General features: G+C 36.0%; 1 protein-coding gene across 1 annotated transcript in view; it reads right to left on the minus strand.

Annotated features, from left to right (window-relative positions):
- The window catches only part of CC2D2B (coiled-coil and C2 domain containing 2B), a 138013-nt gene that overhangs the window by 83865 nt on the left and 38325 nt on the right, over positions 1–15823 (minus strand). The window contains 1 exon segment of the mRNA XM_058298679.2: positions 6173–6270. Coding sequence (XP_058154662.1) covers positions 6173–6270 — 98 coding nt within the window.

The raw sequence follows: 15823 nt of genomic DNA on the forward strand, positions 1-15823 counted from the left end.
TTTGATACACAGTATTTTTCATCAGCACATTCAGCATACTTCCTAATTATCAATATATTTTCTTTAACAAATAGCTTGTTTAAGCATGTTTTTCTTAATTTCCAAACATAAAGGGATTCCCTAGCTATATTTTTTCATATTGGGGTTCCTGCACTGAATTATTTAAATCCTTTCAATATATTGAGACTTTGAGATTGAATGGTCAACTTTTGTAAATGGTCCATGTTGCTCAAAGAGGGTGATATCTGGCAGCAGTTGGGTGCAGTGTTCTTTAACTATATCCATTAAATCAAGTTAATTAATCATGTTATTCAAATCTTCTGTATCCTTACTGAGTTTTTTGGTCTACTTGTTTCATCAGTTGTTAAAAGGATCATGTTAAAATTGTCAAGTAAGTTTGTAAATTTGCTATTTCTCCTTGTATTTTTATCAACTTTGCTTTATACATTTTAAAGTCTTACTACATGTATGTTTGTGCATATGTTATATATTTATGGTGAATTGAAACACCTTCTTTATCTTTTCCTTAAAGAACGGTTTGTCTTATATTAATAAAACTATCCCAGCTTTATTTTGTTAGTATTTGCACGGTATGGTTTTTATATTATTTTTATTCTCCATATGTCTATATCCCTATGTTTTAGATGAGTCTTCTCTGAACAACATATAATTGGAATTTTAAAAAGCCCTATCAATCTAGACAAGAAATGGAGCATTTAACCCATTTAGATATATTTGGGTTGAACTCTTCCATCTTCCTCTTTGTTATTTATCTCATCTGTCCCATATTCCTTTTTCTCTCTTTTCTTGCTTTATTTTGGATGTTTGGGTATTTCTTTTATTATTCTGTTTACCTCTTCTATTGATTTGGATGCCACATCTTTTATCTCTTTTTTCATTGGTTATCTTACAAGTTAAAACCTGAGTCCTTGATTTATCAAAGTCTAATATGAAAAGTTACCTTCATCCTCCTCCTGGACAATGAAAGGATCTTTAATTCCATTTACACTTTTACATTCTAAAGTTTTTTATTTTAACTCTCTATATCTTTTTTTCTTTTAAGGAGATACTGGGGATCGAACCCAGGACCTTGTACATGGGAAGCAGGTGCACAACCAAATGAGCTATATCTGCTCTCTCTGTCTCTCTCTCTTTGTTTTTTTTTAGGTACTGGGGCCGGAGTTTGAACCCTAGACTTCATATGTGGGAGGTGGTGCTCAACCACCAAGCCACATCGGCTCCCCTGAGTTATTCGTTTGCTTATTTTTTGTTCTGTTTTGTTTCATTTTGTTTTGTTTTAGGAGGCACTGGAGACCAAACCCAGGACCTTCCATTTTGGAAGCAAGTGCTCAACTGCTCGAGCCATATCTGCTCCCTTCCATATCTTTTTAAACTCCATAAGACATTATTACTTTCATTATGAAATCCTCTGATGTACAAAAATTTCTAATTTTGATGAGGTACCACTCATCTATTTTTTCTTTAGTTGCTCATGTTTTTGGTGTAAAGTCTAAGAAACCATTACCCAACACAAGGTCCAGAAGATGCTTCCCTATGTTTTCTTCTATGAATTTTATAGTTTGTATTTTTATATTTAGGTCTTTGACACATTTTGAGTTAATTTTTGAGTATGGTATGAGCTAAGGTCTCTCCTTTTTGTTGCATATGGATATACAGTTTTCCTAACACCATTTGTTGAAGAGACTATTCTTTCCCCACTGATTGAAACTGGCATCCCGGTCAAAAATCAATTGGTGATAGATAAGAGGGTTTATTTCTAAACTCTCAATTTGATTCCATTTGTCTATATGTGTATCCTTGTGCGAGTATCATGCTATTTTGATTACTATAATTTTGTAATAAATTTTAAAATTAGGAAGTGTACGTCCTCCAGAATCATTCTATTTTTAAAGATGGATTTGGCTATTTGGGCCCCTTACCCTCCCATATAAATTTCATTACTGTCTTTTCCCTTTCTGCAAAGAAGGCTGTTGAGATTTTGATTGGGATTGTATGATTCTATAACAACATTGATTTGAAACAATATTTAGTCTTGTAGACCATGAATACATAAGGTCCTTCTATTTATTTAGGTCTTTGATTTTTTTTAAAGAATGTTTTGTAGTTTTCCATGAACAAGTCCGTTACATCCTTTGTTAAATTTATTCTTAGATATTTGATTCTTTTAGTTACTACGGTGAATGGAATATTTTCTTAATTTCCTATTTAGATTGTTTATTAATAGTGTATGAAAACACTACTGATTTCTGAGTGTTAGTCTTGTACCCTGTCACTTCAATGAACTTGCTTATTAGCTATAGTAGCTTTGTTGTGGATTTTTCTGGCTTTTTCATATCATCTGCAAATAGGGAAAGTTTTATTTCTTCCTATCCAATTTAGATGCCTTTTATTCCTTTACCTTGCCTAACTCTTCTGGCTAAAACCTCCAGTATAGTATTGAATAACACCTGTGACAGTGGACATCTTTGTCTTTTTCCTGATCTTTGAGGGAAACCTTGCAATCTTTCACCACTGAGAATGATATTAGCTCTGGATTTTTCACATATGTGCTTTATCATATGCTGCATTCCTATTGTCTAAGTGTTTTTTATCCAGAAGAAGTGCTGAATTTCGTCAAATGCCTTTTCTGCATCAATTGAAATGATAATGTGATTGTGTTCCTTTGTTCTATTAACGTGAGTGTATTAATTTTCTTATGTTGAATGACCATGGCATACCTGGGATAAATCCCACTTGATCATGGTGTACAATTCTTTTAATGTGCTGTTGGTTTCAGTAGGCTCATATTTGGTTGAGGAATTTTGCATAAATATTCAGAAAAGATATTGGTTTGTAATTTTCTTTTCCTGTGGTATCTTTATCTGGCTTCGGTATTAGGGTGATGTTGACCTCATAAAGTGAGTTAGGAAGTGTTCCCTGTTTTCCATTTTTGAGAAGAGTTTGAGCAGAACAGGTGTTAATTCTTCTTGAAATATTTGGTAGAATTCACCAGTAAAGCCATCTAGTTCTGAGCTTTTCTATGTTGGGAGGTTTCTGATTATTGATTCAATACCTATACTTGTCCTTGGTCTGTTGAGATATTCAATTTCTTCTTGAATCAATGTAGGTAGTTTGCATATTTTGAGGAATTTGTCCATGTCATCTAGGTTACCTAACCTGTTGGCATGTAGTTGTTCATAGTACCCTCTTATGATATATTTTTTTATTTCTGTGCGGTCAGTAGTAATGTCCCCCATTTCATTTCCTGCCCCTCCCCCAGCATTCAATCTTTTTTTTTTGTAAGTCATGTATTTTTTTCCTGACTTTTCTGCCCCTTTCCAAAATGATTTGCAAAATTGTTCTTTCCTCAAGGAAGAGTTCATTTTGCTACTTCCCTTATGCCTCTCCTGCTAATACTGATGTTTTCTGTTTCTTTTTTAATTTTTTGAAATTAAAGTTAGTACATCACAAGGAATGTTACATTAAAAAACAAAAACACAGGAAACGTAAGAGGTTCCCATATAACCCACTCCCCACCCCCCACCACATCATTTTTGTAAATTTTATTTTTTGACAATATATGCATCACAAAAAATGTTACACTAAAAAATATAAGACGTTCCTGTATACCCCCCACTCCCCCACCCAACTCCTCCCACATCAACAACCTCCCTCATCATTGCGGAACATTCATCGCACTCGGTGAACACATTTTGGGACACTGCTGCCCTACACAGATAATAGTTTACCCTGTAGTTCGCACTCTCCCCAATACTGATGGTTTTTGATAATAACTTGATGGGAAATAAAATGTACCTCTTCAAAGGAAGCCCTTCCTTCCATTTCCAAGTGCCAACTGCTCAGCAGATGTACTACCAAAAAATGGTAACTGTAATATGCACACTGCTGGTTATTTTTAGTAAGTCTCATCCTACTGGAATGTTTTCTTTTCCTTGTTCACCACACAATCATGTTCTCTTTAACAAAAACTGATTTTTGCTAGAATATGGGCATAAATAAGATAATAATAGGCAACACCAAGGAAAAACTTTATATAAAGTTTCAATTCGATTCAATTCAAATCAATAAATACATAATAATTGTCTATGGTGTGGCAAGCACTGTTTAGGTGCAGGGAACTAACATCCCAGGAGGGAAAAAGAAAGAATAAGTAACTACAAATGTGATGAGTGTTGCAAAGGGGAAATGTAAAGTGCAATGTGAGAAATAGAATTTAGCCTAATCTAATGGGTGAATAAAAGCTTCCCTGAGGAAATAACATCAAATGAAATTTGTGGGTTGAACTGTTAAGCAGAAAATGGATGAAAGAGCATTCAAGAAATAAGAAGCATTAAAACAAAGAGAGGTGTTAGACAGCATACTCTATTTAAGGAAAGGAACTATAAAATTTAAGTGCAGAAAGCCTGAACATGAAGCTGGAGGAATAAGTAGGAGCCAGCTTATGCAGGACTTTATAAATCATGCTAAAAGCTATTGTACTTTATCTGGGAGATAACAGGAGCCAAAAAAAGTTATTATTTTAGAAAACTCACTTTGATTTCAGTATGGAGCATAGCTAAAGGAGAGGACTTTTAGGAGACTGAATAGTCAGGCTATGAGATAAACACCTAAAATAAAACAATATGAGTAGGAATGGAGGGGAGAGCAAGTACAGGAGAAAGATTTTAAAAAACAAAAAACAAAAACAAAACTATCCCATGCCTTCTTAACTAGTTTGTCCCAACTAGTCTATAAGTTAATTGTTTCTGACTTATGGACCATGGTTTTCTAGGAGTCCTTATATCCTTTATCCATTAAATATCTTTAGACTAAGTTAACAATATTTCTTGCACATATGTAATGTGTATGAATTTTCAATATCCATTAACACTCAAAATTCACATAATAAAAATCAATTAAAAAGTATTAATAAATTCATGGATTTTCATCAACATTTGTTTCCCTAATCAATTGATATTAAAACTATAACTACTCCCGCTCTCAATTACAGGTGGAGAGGGCACCACCATCCCAGCATCCTCATCATTGGGGAATGAATGATGGACTACAGTAAACTTAATGGTTATTCTACTATAGATTTATTGTTATTCTAATAATGTAAGAACTTTAATCAATGATGTGGAGACAGTAGCCACTGGAAGTTCTGAAGGGAGGGAGAGGGAAAAACAGGTGTAATATGGGGGCATTTTGGGGACACTGGAATTTTCCAGAATGATGTTGCAATGATGGATATGTTACATAACTTTTGTCATAATTTACAAAATTGTACAGGACAGAGTGTAAACTATAACATAAACTACAATCCATGGTTAGTGGCAATGCTCCAATGTGTGTTCATCAATTGTAACAAATGTACCACACTAATGAAGGATATTGTTAAGGTAGGAAACTGTAGGAGGAGTAGGGATTGGGCATATGGGAAAACCCTATATTTTTTATATAACACTTATGTAATCTAAAGTATTTTTTTAAATTTTTATAAGTATTTTTTAAAATGCTATGTTCAGATAGTACTTCTGTGAAAAGTTTTTACACAAAACATAAATCTTAAACACTTTGAAAATTTGAAGGCATTTTTATAACTGCACAAAGAGTAGGGAACTTGTCCTTTTCTTACTTTATAACTTCCATAGCAAATGCAGTACTCTATCTAAAGAAATTACTTAAGGGAAACAGATGTGACTCAACCAATTGGGCCAGGGTTCGAAGCCCAAGGCCTCCTGGTGAGGGTAAGCTGGCCCATGCAGCAAGCTGGCCTACGCAGAGTGCTAGCCCACAAGGGAATGCCACCCCACACAGGAAAGCCACCCCACACAGGAATGCTGGCCAACACAGAGAGCTGGTGCAGCAAGATGATGCAACAAGAGACACAGAGGAGAGAAAATAAGAAGACGTAGCAGAACAGGAGAGTTGAGGTGGCGCAAGAGAGTAATTGCCTCTCTCCCACTCTGGAAGGTCCCAGGATCAGTTCCTGGAGCTGTCTAATGAGAATACAAGCAGACACAGAAGAACACACAGTGAATGGACACAGAGAGTAGACAACGGGGGAATGGGGGCGGGGGGCAAAGAAAAAATAAAATAAATCTTTGTTAAAAAACTAAGAAATTACTTAATAAAGTCATGATGAGTACAAAAATGGCCCCAAACCTACCTTATCTGCCAATAATAATCTTGTAAAGATTTTCTTGTCAGTGGATTTATTTCCGAATTTTCATTTGCTATTTTAGTAGCATCTGTCAGTGCTTTAAGCTATAATAAAGAAAACAGCTCTTTTTTTGCCATCTGTTACCATCATTCCAAGTCACTGGTAGATCTAGGAGTGTACAATATAGCACAAGTGTATAACTTTTCATGTATTACTACATTCTCTTCCAGATTATATTTCATATAAGTACCTTGTGGCAGAATTGAGAAGAGCTTTCAATATCTGTGTAAGCAATAGATATCATACTTTAAATATATTAGGCAATCGGTTCATCAATTTATATAATGAAATGCCAACAGATCAGATGATAGATTGAGCACAGGTATCTATCTTAACTGCCACCTAAAATCCCATGTTTACACAAAAGATATCTACTATATCTCTAGCTGTCTTCAACTATGTCCATAGCCATCACCACATCCATATCTATATACATATACCTATCCCAATATCTATGTCTATATCTGTATCTCTGTAAAAGAATAAGTACATAACAACCTAAGAAAACAAGAAAGCAATAAAAAATCAAGAGAACAAGATAAGTTGTAGAGGTATAGAACAGAGTAATACCCACAGAGAAATAAAAGTGGAGGAAATCATATCCTAAGACATGTGCAGGGTAAATCTATTGCACAGGTGAGGTCAGTTTGTGGGAACTCTAAACCTAAATAAGGATATAAACTTTACTAGAAGACATAAACAAATGGGAAGACAGCCTGGAAAAAGATCTTCTAGGGTTTAGGACACCAGGAGAAGGCTGGACACTGCCCAGAGGAGAAAGGAACAAAGGAGGGGAATCACAGCTAAAGACAAAGGGGACTCCAGGGATCTACCACCCCAGGAAAGTGGAGAGAGACACAGCCTAAGGGTGGCTCAGATTTTGATTAAGTTGGTCTGCTGTGTCCCAGGAGCCCTTCCAGGCCAGATGGGACTGTCTCATTGTTTCCTTGGGGGCCAGTAAGGGGCTAAAGATATACAGCCCTCCCAATGTCCTTCTCTTCTAACCAGGACAGATTGTTGAGGACTCAGAGGGGGAGTGGAACTATTTACTATCATGGAAAAGGCAGGAGGCTGCCAAAGAAGGTTGGAGAACTGACTCTGGGAAAGTCTGAGTTACAAGGCTCTTAACCTCCAGGCAGGAAGCTCTATCACATTGATCCTATGTTGCAACAAATACATTCTGACGAGGCACTGAACTGAGAGCTTCCAAAAGAGTGCCAGCTGTTGGCAGACCAAGGAAGTGCATGTGAGAAAATTAAAAATAAGTAAGAGAGGCTTTTTCTGGTCTTTATAGCTTCCATCCCCAAGACCCTAGGAAGTGGATCTGCAACCAATTACTGAGTCCAGAGCCAAGTTTTGAGCAACTAACAGGGACAATTGTAACAATACAGTTGAAGCCAAGAATGGAAGAACAGTGGTAACACACAGCCTCTGGCCACTAAATCCCTACAAAAGAGAAAGAAACTGAGTATTTGAGTAAAATACATCCTAATCAGATGCCTAGACATTGGCAAAAAAATTATGAGCCATAATAAGAAAATGGAAGACATAGCCCATGAAAGGGAATATATCAAAGCCCCAGAAGAGAGGCAGGTTTGAGAGAACAGATTAGCAAGATGCACACAAATTTTCCAAATCAAATTAATGAGTTGAAAGACAGTATGACTAAAGAGATAAATGATATCAAGAAGACACTAAATGAGTGCAAAGAAGAACTTGAAATCCTGAACAGAAAAGTAACAGAATGGGAATGAAACACACAATGGGTGAGGTCAAAAAACACATTAGAGGCATACAACAGCAGACTTGAAATGAAAGAAGAAAGAATAAGTGATACTGAAGGCAGAACTGAAATTGAAGAGAGGAAAGAGCAGAGAGAGAAAAGAATGGAAAAAGTTGAGCAGGGGCTCAGAGAGTTGAATGACAACACAAAACACAACAACATACATGTCATGGGAGTTCCAGAAGGAGAAAGAAGGGTAAAGGGGTAGAAAGAGTATTTGAGGAACTAGTAAATGAAAGTTTCCCAACTCTGATGAAAGAAATTAACTTTTATGTCCAACAAGCACATGGTACCCCAATCAGAATGAATCCAAATTGACCTATTCCAAGACGCATACTACTCAGAATGTCAAATGTCAAAGATAAAGAGAAAAGTCTCAGAGCAGCAAGGGAGAAGCAAACCATCACATACAAGGGATGCCAAGTAAGACTTAGTGCAGACACCTCTTCAGAAACCATAGAGGCATGGTTTCTTGCCTCCATGTATCATACAGTAGTATGATACCATTACAGTGGTATGATACAAATTCAGTGGTATGATACAATTAGGATAGTGAAAGAGAAAAACTGCCAGCTGAGAATTCTTTATCCAGCAAAAATTGTCCTTCAAATACAAAGGTGAGTATAAAATACTCACAAACAAACAGAAACTAAGAGAGTTTGCAAAAAAGAATCCACCTTTACAGGAAGCCTTAGAACATGAAATAAAAAGACAGGAAAGAGAGGCATGGAGCAGAGTATAGAAGAAAGAACAGAGAAAGGAAAATCAAAAGAGTGAAAGGATAGACTAAAATATGATACAACATATGAAAACCAAAGAATAAAATCGTGGAAGTAAATAATGCATTTACAATAATATCGGTGAATGTGAGTGGATTAAACCCCCCAAATAAAAGATATAGGCTGACAGAACTGATAAGAAAACAAGAGCCATCCATATGCAGCTTTCAAGAAATTCACCTTAGACCCAGAGATACAAATTGACTGAAAGTCAAAGGTTGGAAAAAGATGCTCCATGCAAATAGTAACCAAAAAAGAGGAGAGGTAGCTATACCAGTATTAGACAAAATAGACTTTAAATGCAAAAAAGTTATAAGAGATACAGAAAGCCATTATATATTAATAAAAGTGACAATCCACCAGGAAGATAAAACAGTCATAAATATCTGTGTGTCTAACTAGAGTGCCCCAAAATAGATGAGACAAATTCTGGCAAAACAGAAAGAAGAACTAGGCATCTCTACAATAATCATTGGAGACTTAAACACCCCATTCACATCATTAGATAGAACAACTAGACAGATTTCAACAAGGAAACAGAGAACTTGAACAATATGATAAACGAGTTAGACCCAACAGACATATACAGAATGCTGCATCCAAACTCAGTGGGTTATACATTCTTCCCAAATGTCCATGGATCTTTCTCTGGGACAGATCACATGTTAGGGCACAATGCAGCTCTCAATAAATATAAAAAGAATGAAATTATACAAAGCACCTCCTCAGATCATAATGGAATGAAACTGGAAATCAATAATAGAATAAAAGTAAATTCGCAAATGTGTGTAGGCTGAACACCACACTCCTAAACAATCACTGTGTCAAACGAGAAGTTGCAACTGAAATCAGTAAATATACTGAGACAAATGAAAACGAGAACACAACTTACAAAAGTTATGGGATACAACGAAGGCAACCCTAAGAGGGAAATTTATAGCACTAAATGTCCTATATTAAAAAAGAAGAGCTAAACCCAAAGATTTATCTGAACAACTAAAGAAACTATAAAAAGAACAGCAAACCAATCCCAAAGAAGGAGGAAAGAAATAATATAGATTAGAGCAAAAATAAATGAAATTGAGCACAACAACAACAAAAGAGAAAATCAACAAAGCCAAAAGCTGGTTCTTTGAGAAGATCAATAAAATTGACAAACCTCTAGCTAGACTAACAAAGAAAAAAGAAGATGCAAATAATTACAATCAGATATGAAAGGGGGGAAGTTACAACTGAACTTACAGAAATAAAAACGATCATAAGAGGATATTATGAGAAACTGCATGCCAACAACTAGAAAACCTAGATGAAATGGACAAATTTCTAGAAATATACAAACAACCTACACTGATGCTACAAGAAATACAAGAACTTAGCAAACTAATCACATCTAAAAAGATTGAATCCGTCATTAAAATCTCCCAGCAAAATCCAGGATGAGATGGCTTCACAGGTGAATTCTACCAAGCATTTCAAAAAGAATTAACAGCAATCCTGTTTAAACTCTTCCAAAAAATTGAAGAGGAGGGAAAATTACCCATCTTTCATGAAGCCAAAATCACCCTAATACCAAAGACGGATAAAGACACCATAAGAAAAGAAAATTACAGACCAATTTCTCTAATGAACATAGATACAAAAATTCTCGACAAAATAACTGCAAATCGAATCCAACAGCATATCAAAATACTTGTACATCACAACCAAGTGGAATTTACTCTTGGTATGCAAGGCTGATTCATATAAGAAAATCAATCAATGTAATACACCACATTAACAAATTGAAAGGAAAAAACCACATGATCATCTCAATCAATGCAGAAAAGGCATTTGACAAAATCTAGCATCCTTTCTTCATAAAAACACTGAACAATCTGAGCAGGAAATTTGAGGGGAAATTGCAATTACAACAGTAACAAAATAGCTAGGAATCAATTTAACCAAAGAAGTACAGGACCAATATGCAGAAACCTACAAAACAATGTTAAAAGAAAACTTAAAAGACCTATACAAATGGAAAGACATTCCATGTTCATGGGTTGGAAGAATAAATATTGTGAAGGTGTCAATCTTACCCAAACTAATTTAAAGATTGAAAGCAATACCAGTCAAAATTCCAGGAGGCAACTTTACAGAATTAGAAAAGGCAATTAGCAAATTCATTTGGGAGGGAAAGTGCACCTGAATAGCCAAAAGCATCCTAAAGAAGAAGAGTGACATGGGAAGAATTTCACTGCCTGACCTTCGAACATATTACAATTCTACAGTGGTCAAAACAGCATAGTAATGGCAAAAAGATAGACATATCAATCAGTGCAATAGAATTGAGAATCCAGAAATAAACCCTCACCTATACAGTCAACTGGTTTTTGACAAACCTACCACATCCATGTTAATGGGACAAAGCAGTCTCTTCAACAAATGGTGCTGGGATATCTATAAGCGAAAGAAAGAAAGAGGGCCCCTTTCTCACTACCTATACAGGAATCAACTCAAAATGAATCAAAGACCTAAATATAAAAGCCAAAACCATAAAACTACTAGAAGAAAATATTGGGAAACATCTTTAAGATCTTGTAGCAGGTGGTGGTTTCTTTGACCTTATACCCAAAGCATGTGAAAGAAAAGAAAAAACAGATATAAGGGACCTCCTCAAAATTAAACACTTTTGCACCTCACAGGACTTTGTCAAAAGGGTGAAAAGGCAGCCAAATCAATGGGAGAAAATATTTGGAAATCGCATGTCAGATAAGGGTTTAATATCCAAGATATATAAAGAGATACATTGTCAACAATAAAAAGACAAATGACCCAATTTAAAAATGGGCAAAAAAAACTTTAATAGACATTTGCCCAAAGAAGAAATAGGAATGGCAAAAAAATACATGAAGAAATGCTCAACATCACTAATGATTAGGGAAATGCAAATCAAAACCATAATGAATATCATTTGACACCTATCAGAATGACCACTATTAAAAAGACAGTGGGCGGTGAACTTGGCCCAGTGGTTAGGGCGTCTGTCTACCACATGGGAGGTCCACGGTTCAAACCCCGGGCCTCCTTGACCCGTGTGGAGCTGGCCCATGCGCAGTGCTGATGTGCACAAGGAGTGCCGTGCCACGCAGGGGTGTCCCGTGCATAGGGGAGCCCCACATGCAAGGAGTGTGCCCCGTAAGGAGAGCTGCCCAGCGCAAAAGAATGTGCAGCCTGCCCAGGAATGGCGCCACCCACATGGAGGGCTGACACAACAAGATGACCCAACAGAAACACAGATTCCCGTGCCGCTGACAACAACAGAAATGGACAAAGAAGACGCAGCAAACAGACACAGAGAACAGACAACCGGGGTGGGGAGGGGGAAGGGGAGAGAAATAAATATTAAAAAAAAAAAAAAAAGACAGTGAACTACAAGTGTTGAAGAGGATCTGGAGAGATAGGAAAACTTATTTACTGTTGGTGAAAATGCATCATGGTACAGCCACTGTGGAGGATTGTTTGGCAGTTCCTAAAGAAGCTGAATATAGTCTTGCCACATGCTCCTGCAATGCCACTACTGGGTATATACCCAGAATAACTGAGAGCAGTGACATGAACAGACATCTGCACACTGACATTCACAGTGGCATTATTCATGATTGCCAAAAGTTGGAAATAACCCAGGTGTCCATCAACTGATGAAAGGATAAACAAACTGTGGTCTATTCACAGGATGGAATATTATGCAGCTGTAAGAAGAAATGAAGCCGTAAAGCATATGACAACATGGATGAACCTGGAGGACACTATGTTGAGTGAAGATAGCCAGACAGAAAAAGGCAAATACTGCATTACTATGAACCAAATATATTGTGTAACATATTGCATGATCAAAAAAAAAAAAAAACTTATATGTATCCAGAACATTTAATTGAGAAATGTATGTTTTCATTCAACTGTGTTTTCTTTTTCTTTTTAAATTATTGTTTATATTTCAATTATTAAATATACAAAATAAAGTTTTAAAAAAACAGTATATGCACTCCCAATCAAAATGATGATTGGATTTTAAAAACAGAAGTTGACAAACTTATTTTAAGGTTCATATGGAGGCTTATATCTACAAAAATATTCAAAAACATTCTAGAAAAGTATACTAATGAGAGACCATCTATCCTAATACATAGAACAATTTAATAATTAAATATAGTGATTTAAACAGGGCAGGATTAAGCCAATATGCAACAATATGTAATGGAATAGGTAATCCTTAAACAAATATATGTAAATTTGTTAATTTGGCTTAGGATAAAGATAGCACTGTCAATTAATAGGGAAATGATGATATTTGAATAGTAAACTAACCATTAGGGGAAAGAAATTGAGTTGAAACCTGACCTCACACGAGAGAGAGAGAAACTAGAGAGAATAAAAGCCTAGAAATTATACATTTAAAAATACATAAGCTACATATATATATATATACACACACATATACAATATATACATAATAAAAGGATATATAGAACAATATCTTTATAACTTGGGTTTGGCAAATGCTATTGGTTGCCTATGCCACAACACTTACATTTTTAAGTATTTCAACAATACTTAAGAGTAAAGAAGTATTAAGAGTAAAGAAGTATTAATACTTTTAACAAAAATCTTGCAACAATAAACACATTTTTCTTGGCTAGCAGAACCCCAATTTTGTTCAATAACTCAATTGTCTCCCATGTATATCAGAGGTAAATCCTGATTGATCTAACCATTTTTAGCAATTTCATTCTTCTTTCCAGTGACTGATTTAGGCATGATCATGTGACATAATGCTAGCCAATGAGACATGAGAAGAAACCTGCCGGCGGGTGGGAAGGGTAAGAGGACAGCAGGCTCTCAAAGAGAGAAACTCTGCTGATAATTGTTATGTCTTGCTGACATGCCTTGAACTGGAGCAGTCACTCTGTAACCATGCAGGGAACTAACCAAGTCAACTTGCTAAAGATACAAAAGAGTAGAAGGACAGAAATGACAGGGTTGTTGATGACACTGTTGAGCCACTAAATTTACCAACCTTAATGCTGTCCTAATCTGGGGCTTTTGATATATGAGATAATGCATTTTCCTTATTATTTAAAGCAACTGAGATGGAGTTTTCTCTGAATTGTAACCAAAGGCATACTTACTGGCACAGCTGGGGTAGAGAAGGTCTTAGGTAGCTTAGGAAGCAAACAACAAATCCTTAAACCCACAAGAGAAAGATTCATAACGAAAAAAAATTTAAATAATGAAAAAGAAACGTTTTGAGTTTCTTAACATTTTGAAAAAAAATTCAGAAATAAAAAAAAAACTGCAGTATTTTCCTAATACGCTGTGATTTATCTTTTACAATGTCAAGTTTTAAGTATATAATAAAATGATTGGCAACTAAAAAAAAATTTAATTTTGCAAAAAAATATAAAAAATGAAATTAAAAAAGATTAAAGATAAGCAAAGCATCAAAAAAAATGGGCAAATAATATCAAATACGGTCAAGGGCTCTGGGAAGTAGGCTCTGTTCTATAATGCCAGTGGAAAGTCAAATTGGCAAAATGTTTTGGAAAGGCAATTCATCACTCTAACAAAAATTTAATAGCATACACCAAGCAACTTCTTGGCTGTCCTACAGAAATACTCACATCTTTACTCAATTAAGTATAAGGGTGTTCATTGCTGAACTGTAATCATAAAAATTAGAAATGACCTCAGCGTCATGGATGGGGAATAATTAAATAAATCAAAGTACAGTTATATAATGGATCTATATTTAATGATCTGGAAAAAGCTCCAAGATACAGCATTAAATGAAAAAACAAAACAAAAACCAAGTTGCTAAATAATACATATGGTAAGATCCAATTGTTTTGGATGTTAGATAGAAGCTTCTTTGTGTGATGAGAGACAAAGGCAGATAGAAGGTAGCCAAGAATGCATGAAACAACAACTTTGTTAGATCAAAGGGCTTGAAGAGAGATAAGGGAGAATGAGGGCAGCAGATGGGCCCAGGGCTTACTTAACTAAGTCTCCTGCCAGGGTCAGTGGAGGGAGGAAGGAGAAGCACACATAGATCCTGGGCTGTGGCCTTTATTGTGATGGGTAGGGGAGAAGCAGGACTTTCCTGTGGAGACTGGGGATTGGCAGTTTTAAACTATATGGCATGAAAAGCAGAAGCAGCAAGGCCCTTTGGAGAAGCTGAGGTCTGTTCTTCTCATCCAAGCCATATGGAGATACAGGCTTTGCTAGTTATGGTTATGCCCAGGACAAGGCTAACTGGGGTATTTGCTCAAAAGAGGAACTTATGATTAAGCTAGGCAAGATGACAAGGTGCCAAATATATTTTCTTTTATGCCATTATACCAGTTTATGTTAAAAAACAATCAGGACATATTGTATAGAAATACATGAAAAAGAGTACGGTTGTATTCCAAATCATGAGGTGAAGAGTAAAGTGGGACTTTTATTCTTTGATACTTCTATACTGAATCTTTTCTAATGAGAATATATTCATGTATTACTTGTATACCTTTTTTTTTAAAAGAGGAAAAATGCCAGAAGTCTATATAACAGAGCATCCTATTCTTTTATAATACCAGCAACAATCCTTTGTTCTTTGTATGGCGGGGTTCACACTCATATAAAGGAACATGTTGCAGGTTTTAAAAATTCCTTGAATAACAGTGAGTCTTTCACTACTATAAGCATTCACATCAAGGACTAATAGGATATATAAAGTATCTCTTTAAACAAACCAATACTTTGGTAGGAGGCCAATGGAAACATTCTGCAACACCTGGCTGTTTCTTCTTTTCCCCTCCGCTCTTCTCTTTTGAAAGAGGATACAGGGAAACAGACTTTGGCCCAGTGGTTAGGGCGTCCGTCTACCACATGGGAGGTCCACGGTTCAAACCCCGGGCCTCCTTGACCCGTGTGGAGCTGGCCATGCGCAGTGCTGATGCGTGCAAGGAGTGTCGTGCCACGCAAGGGTGACCCCCGCGTAGGGGAGCCCCACGCGCAAGG

This window comes from Dasypus novemcinctus, chromosome 6, assembly GCF_030445035.2.
Source record: "Dasypus novemcinctus isolate mDasNov1 chromosome 6, mDasNov1.1.hap2, whole genome shotgun sequence".
In the NCBI taxonomy this organism is placed as follows: Eukaryota; Metazoa; Chordata; class Mammalia; order Cingulata; family Dasypodidae; genus Dasypus; species Dasypus novemcinctus.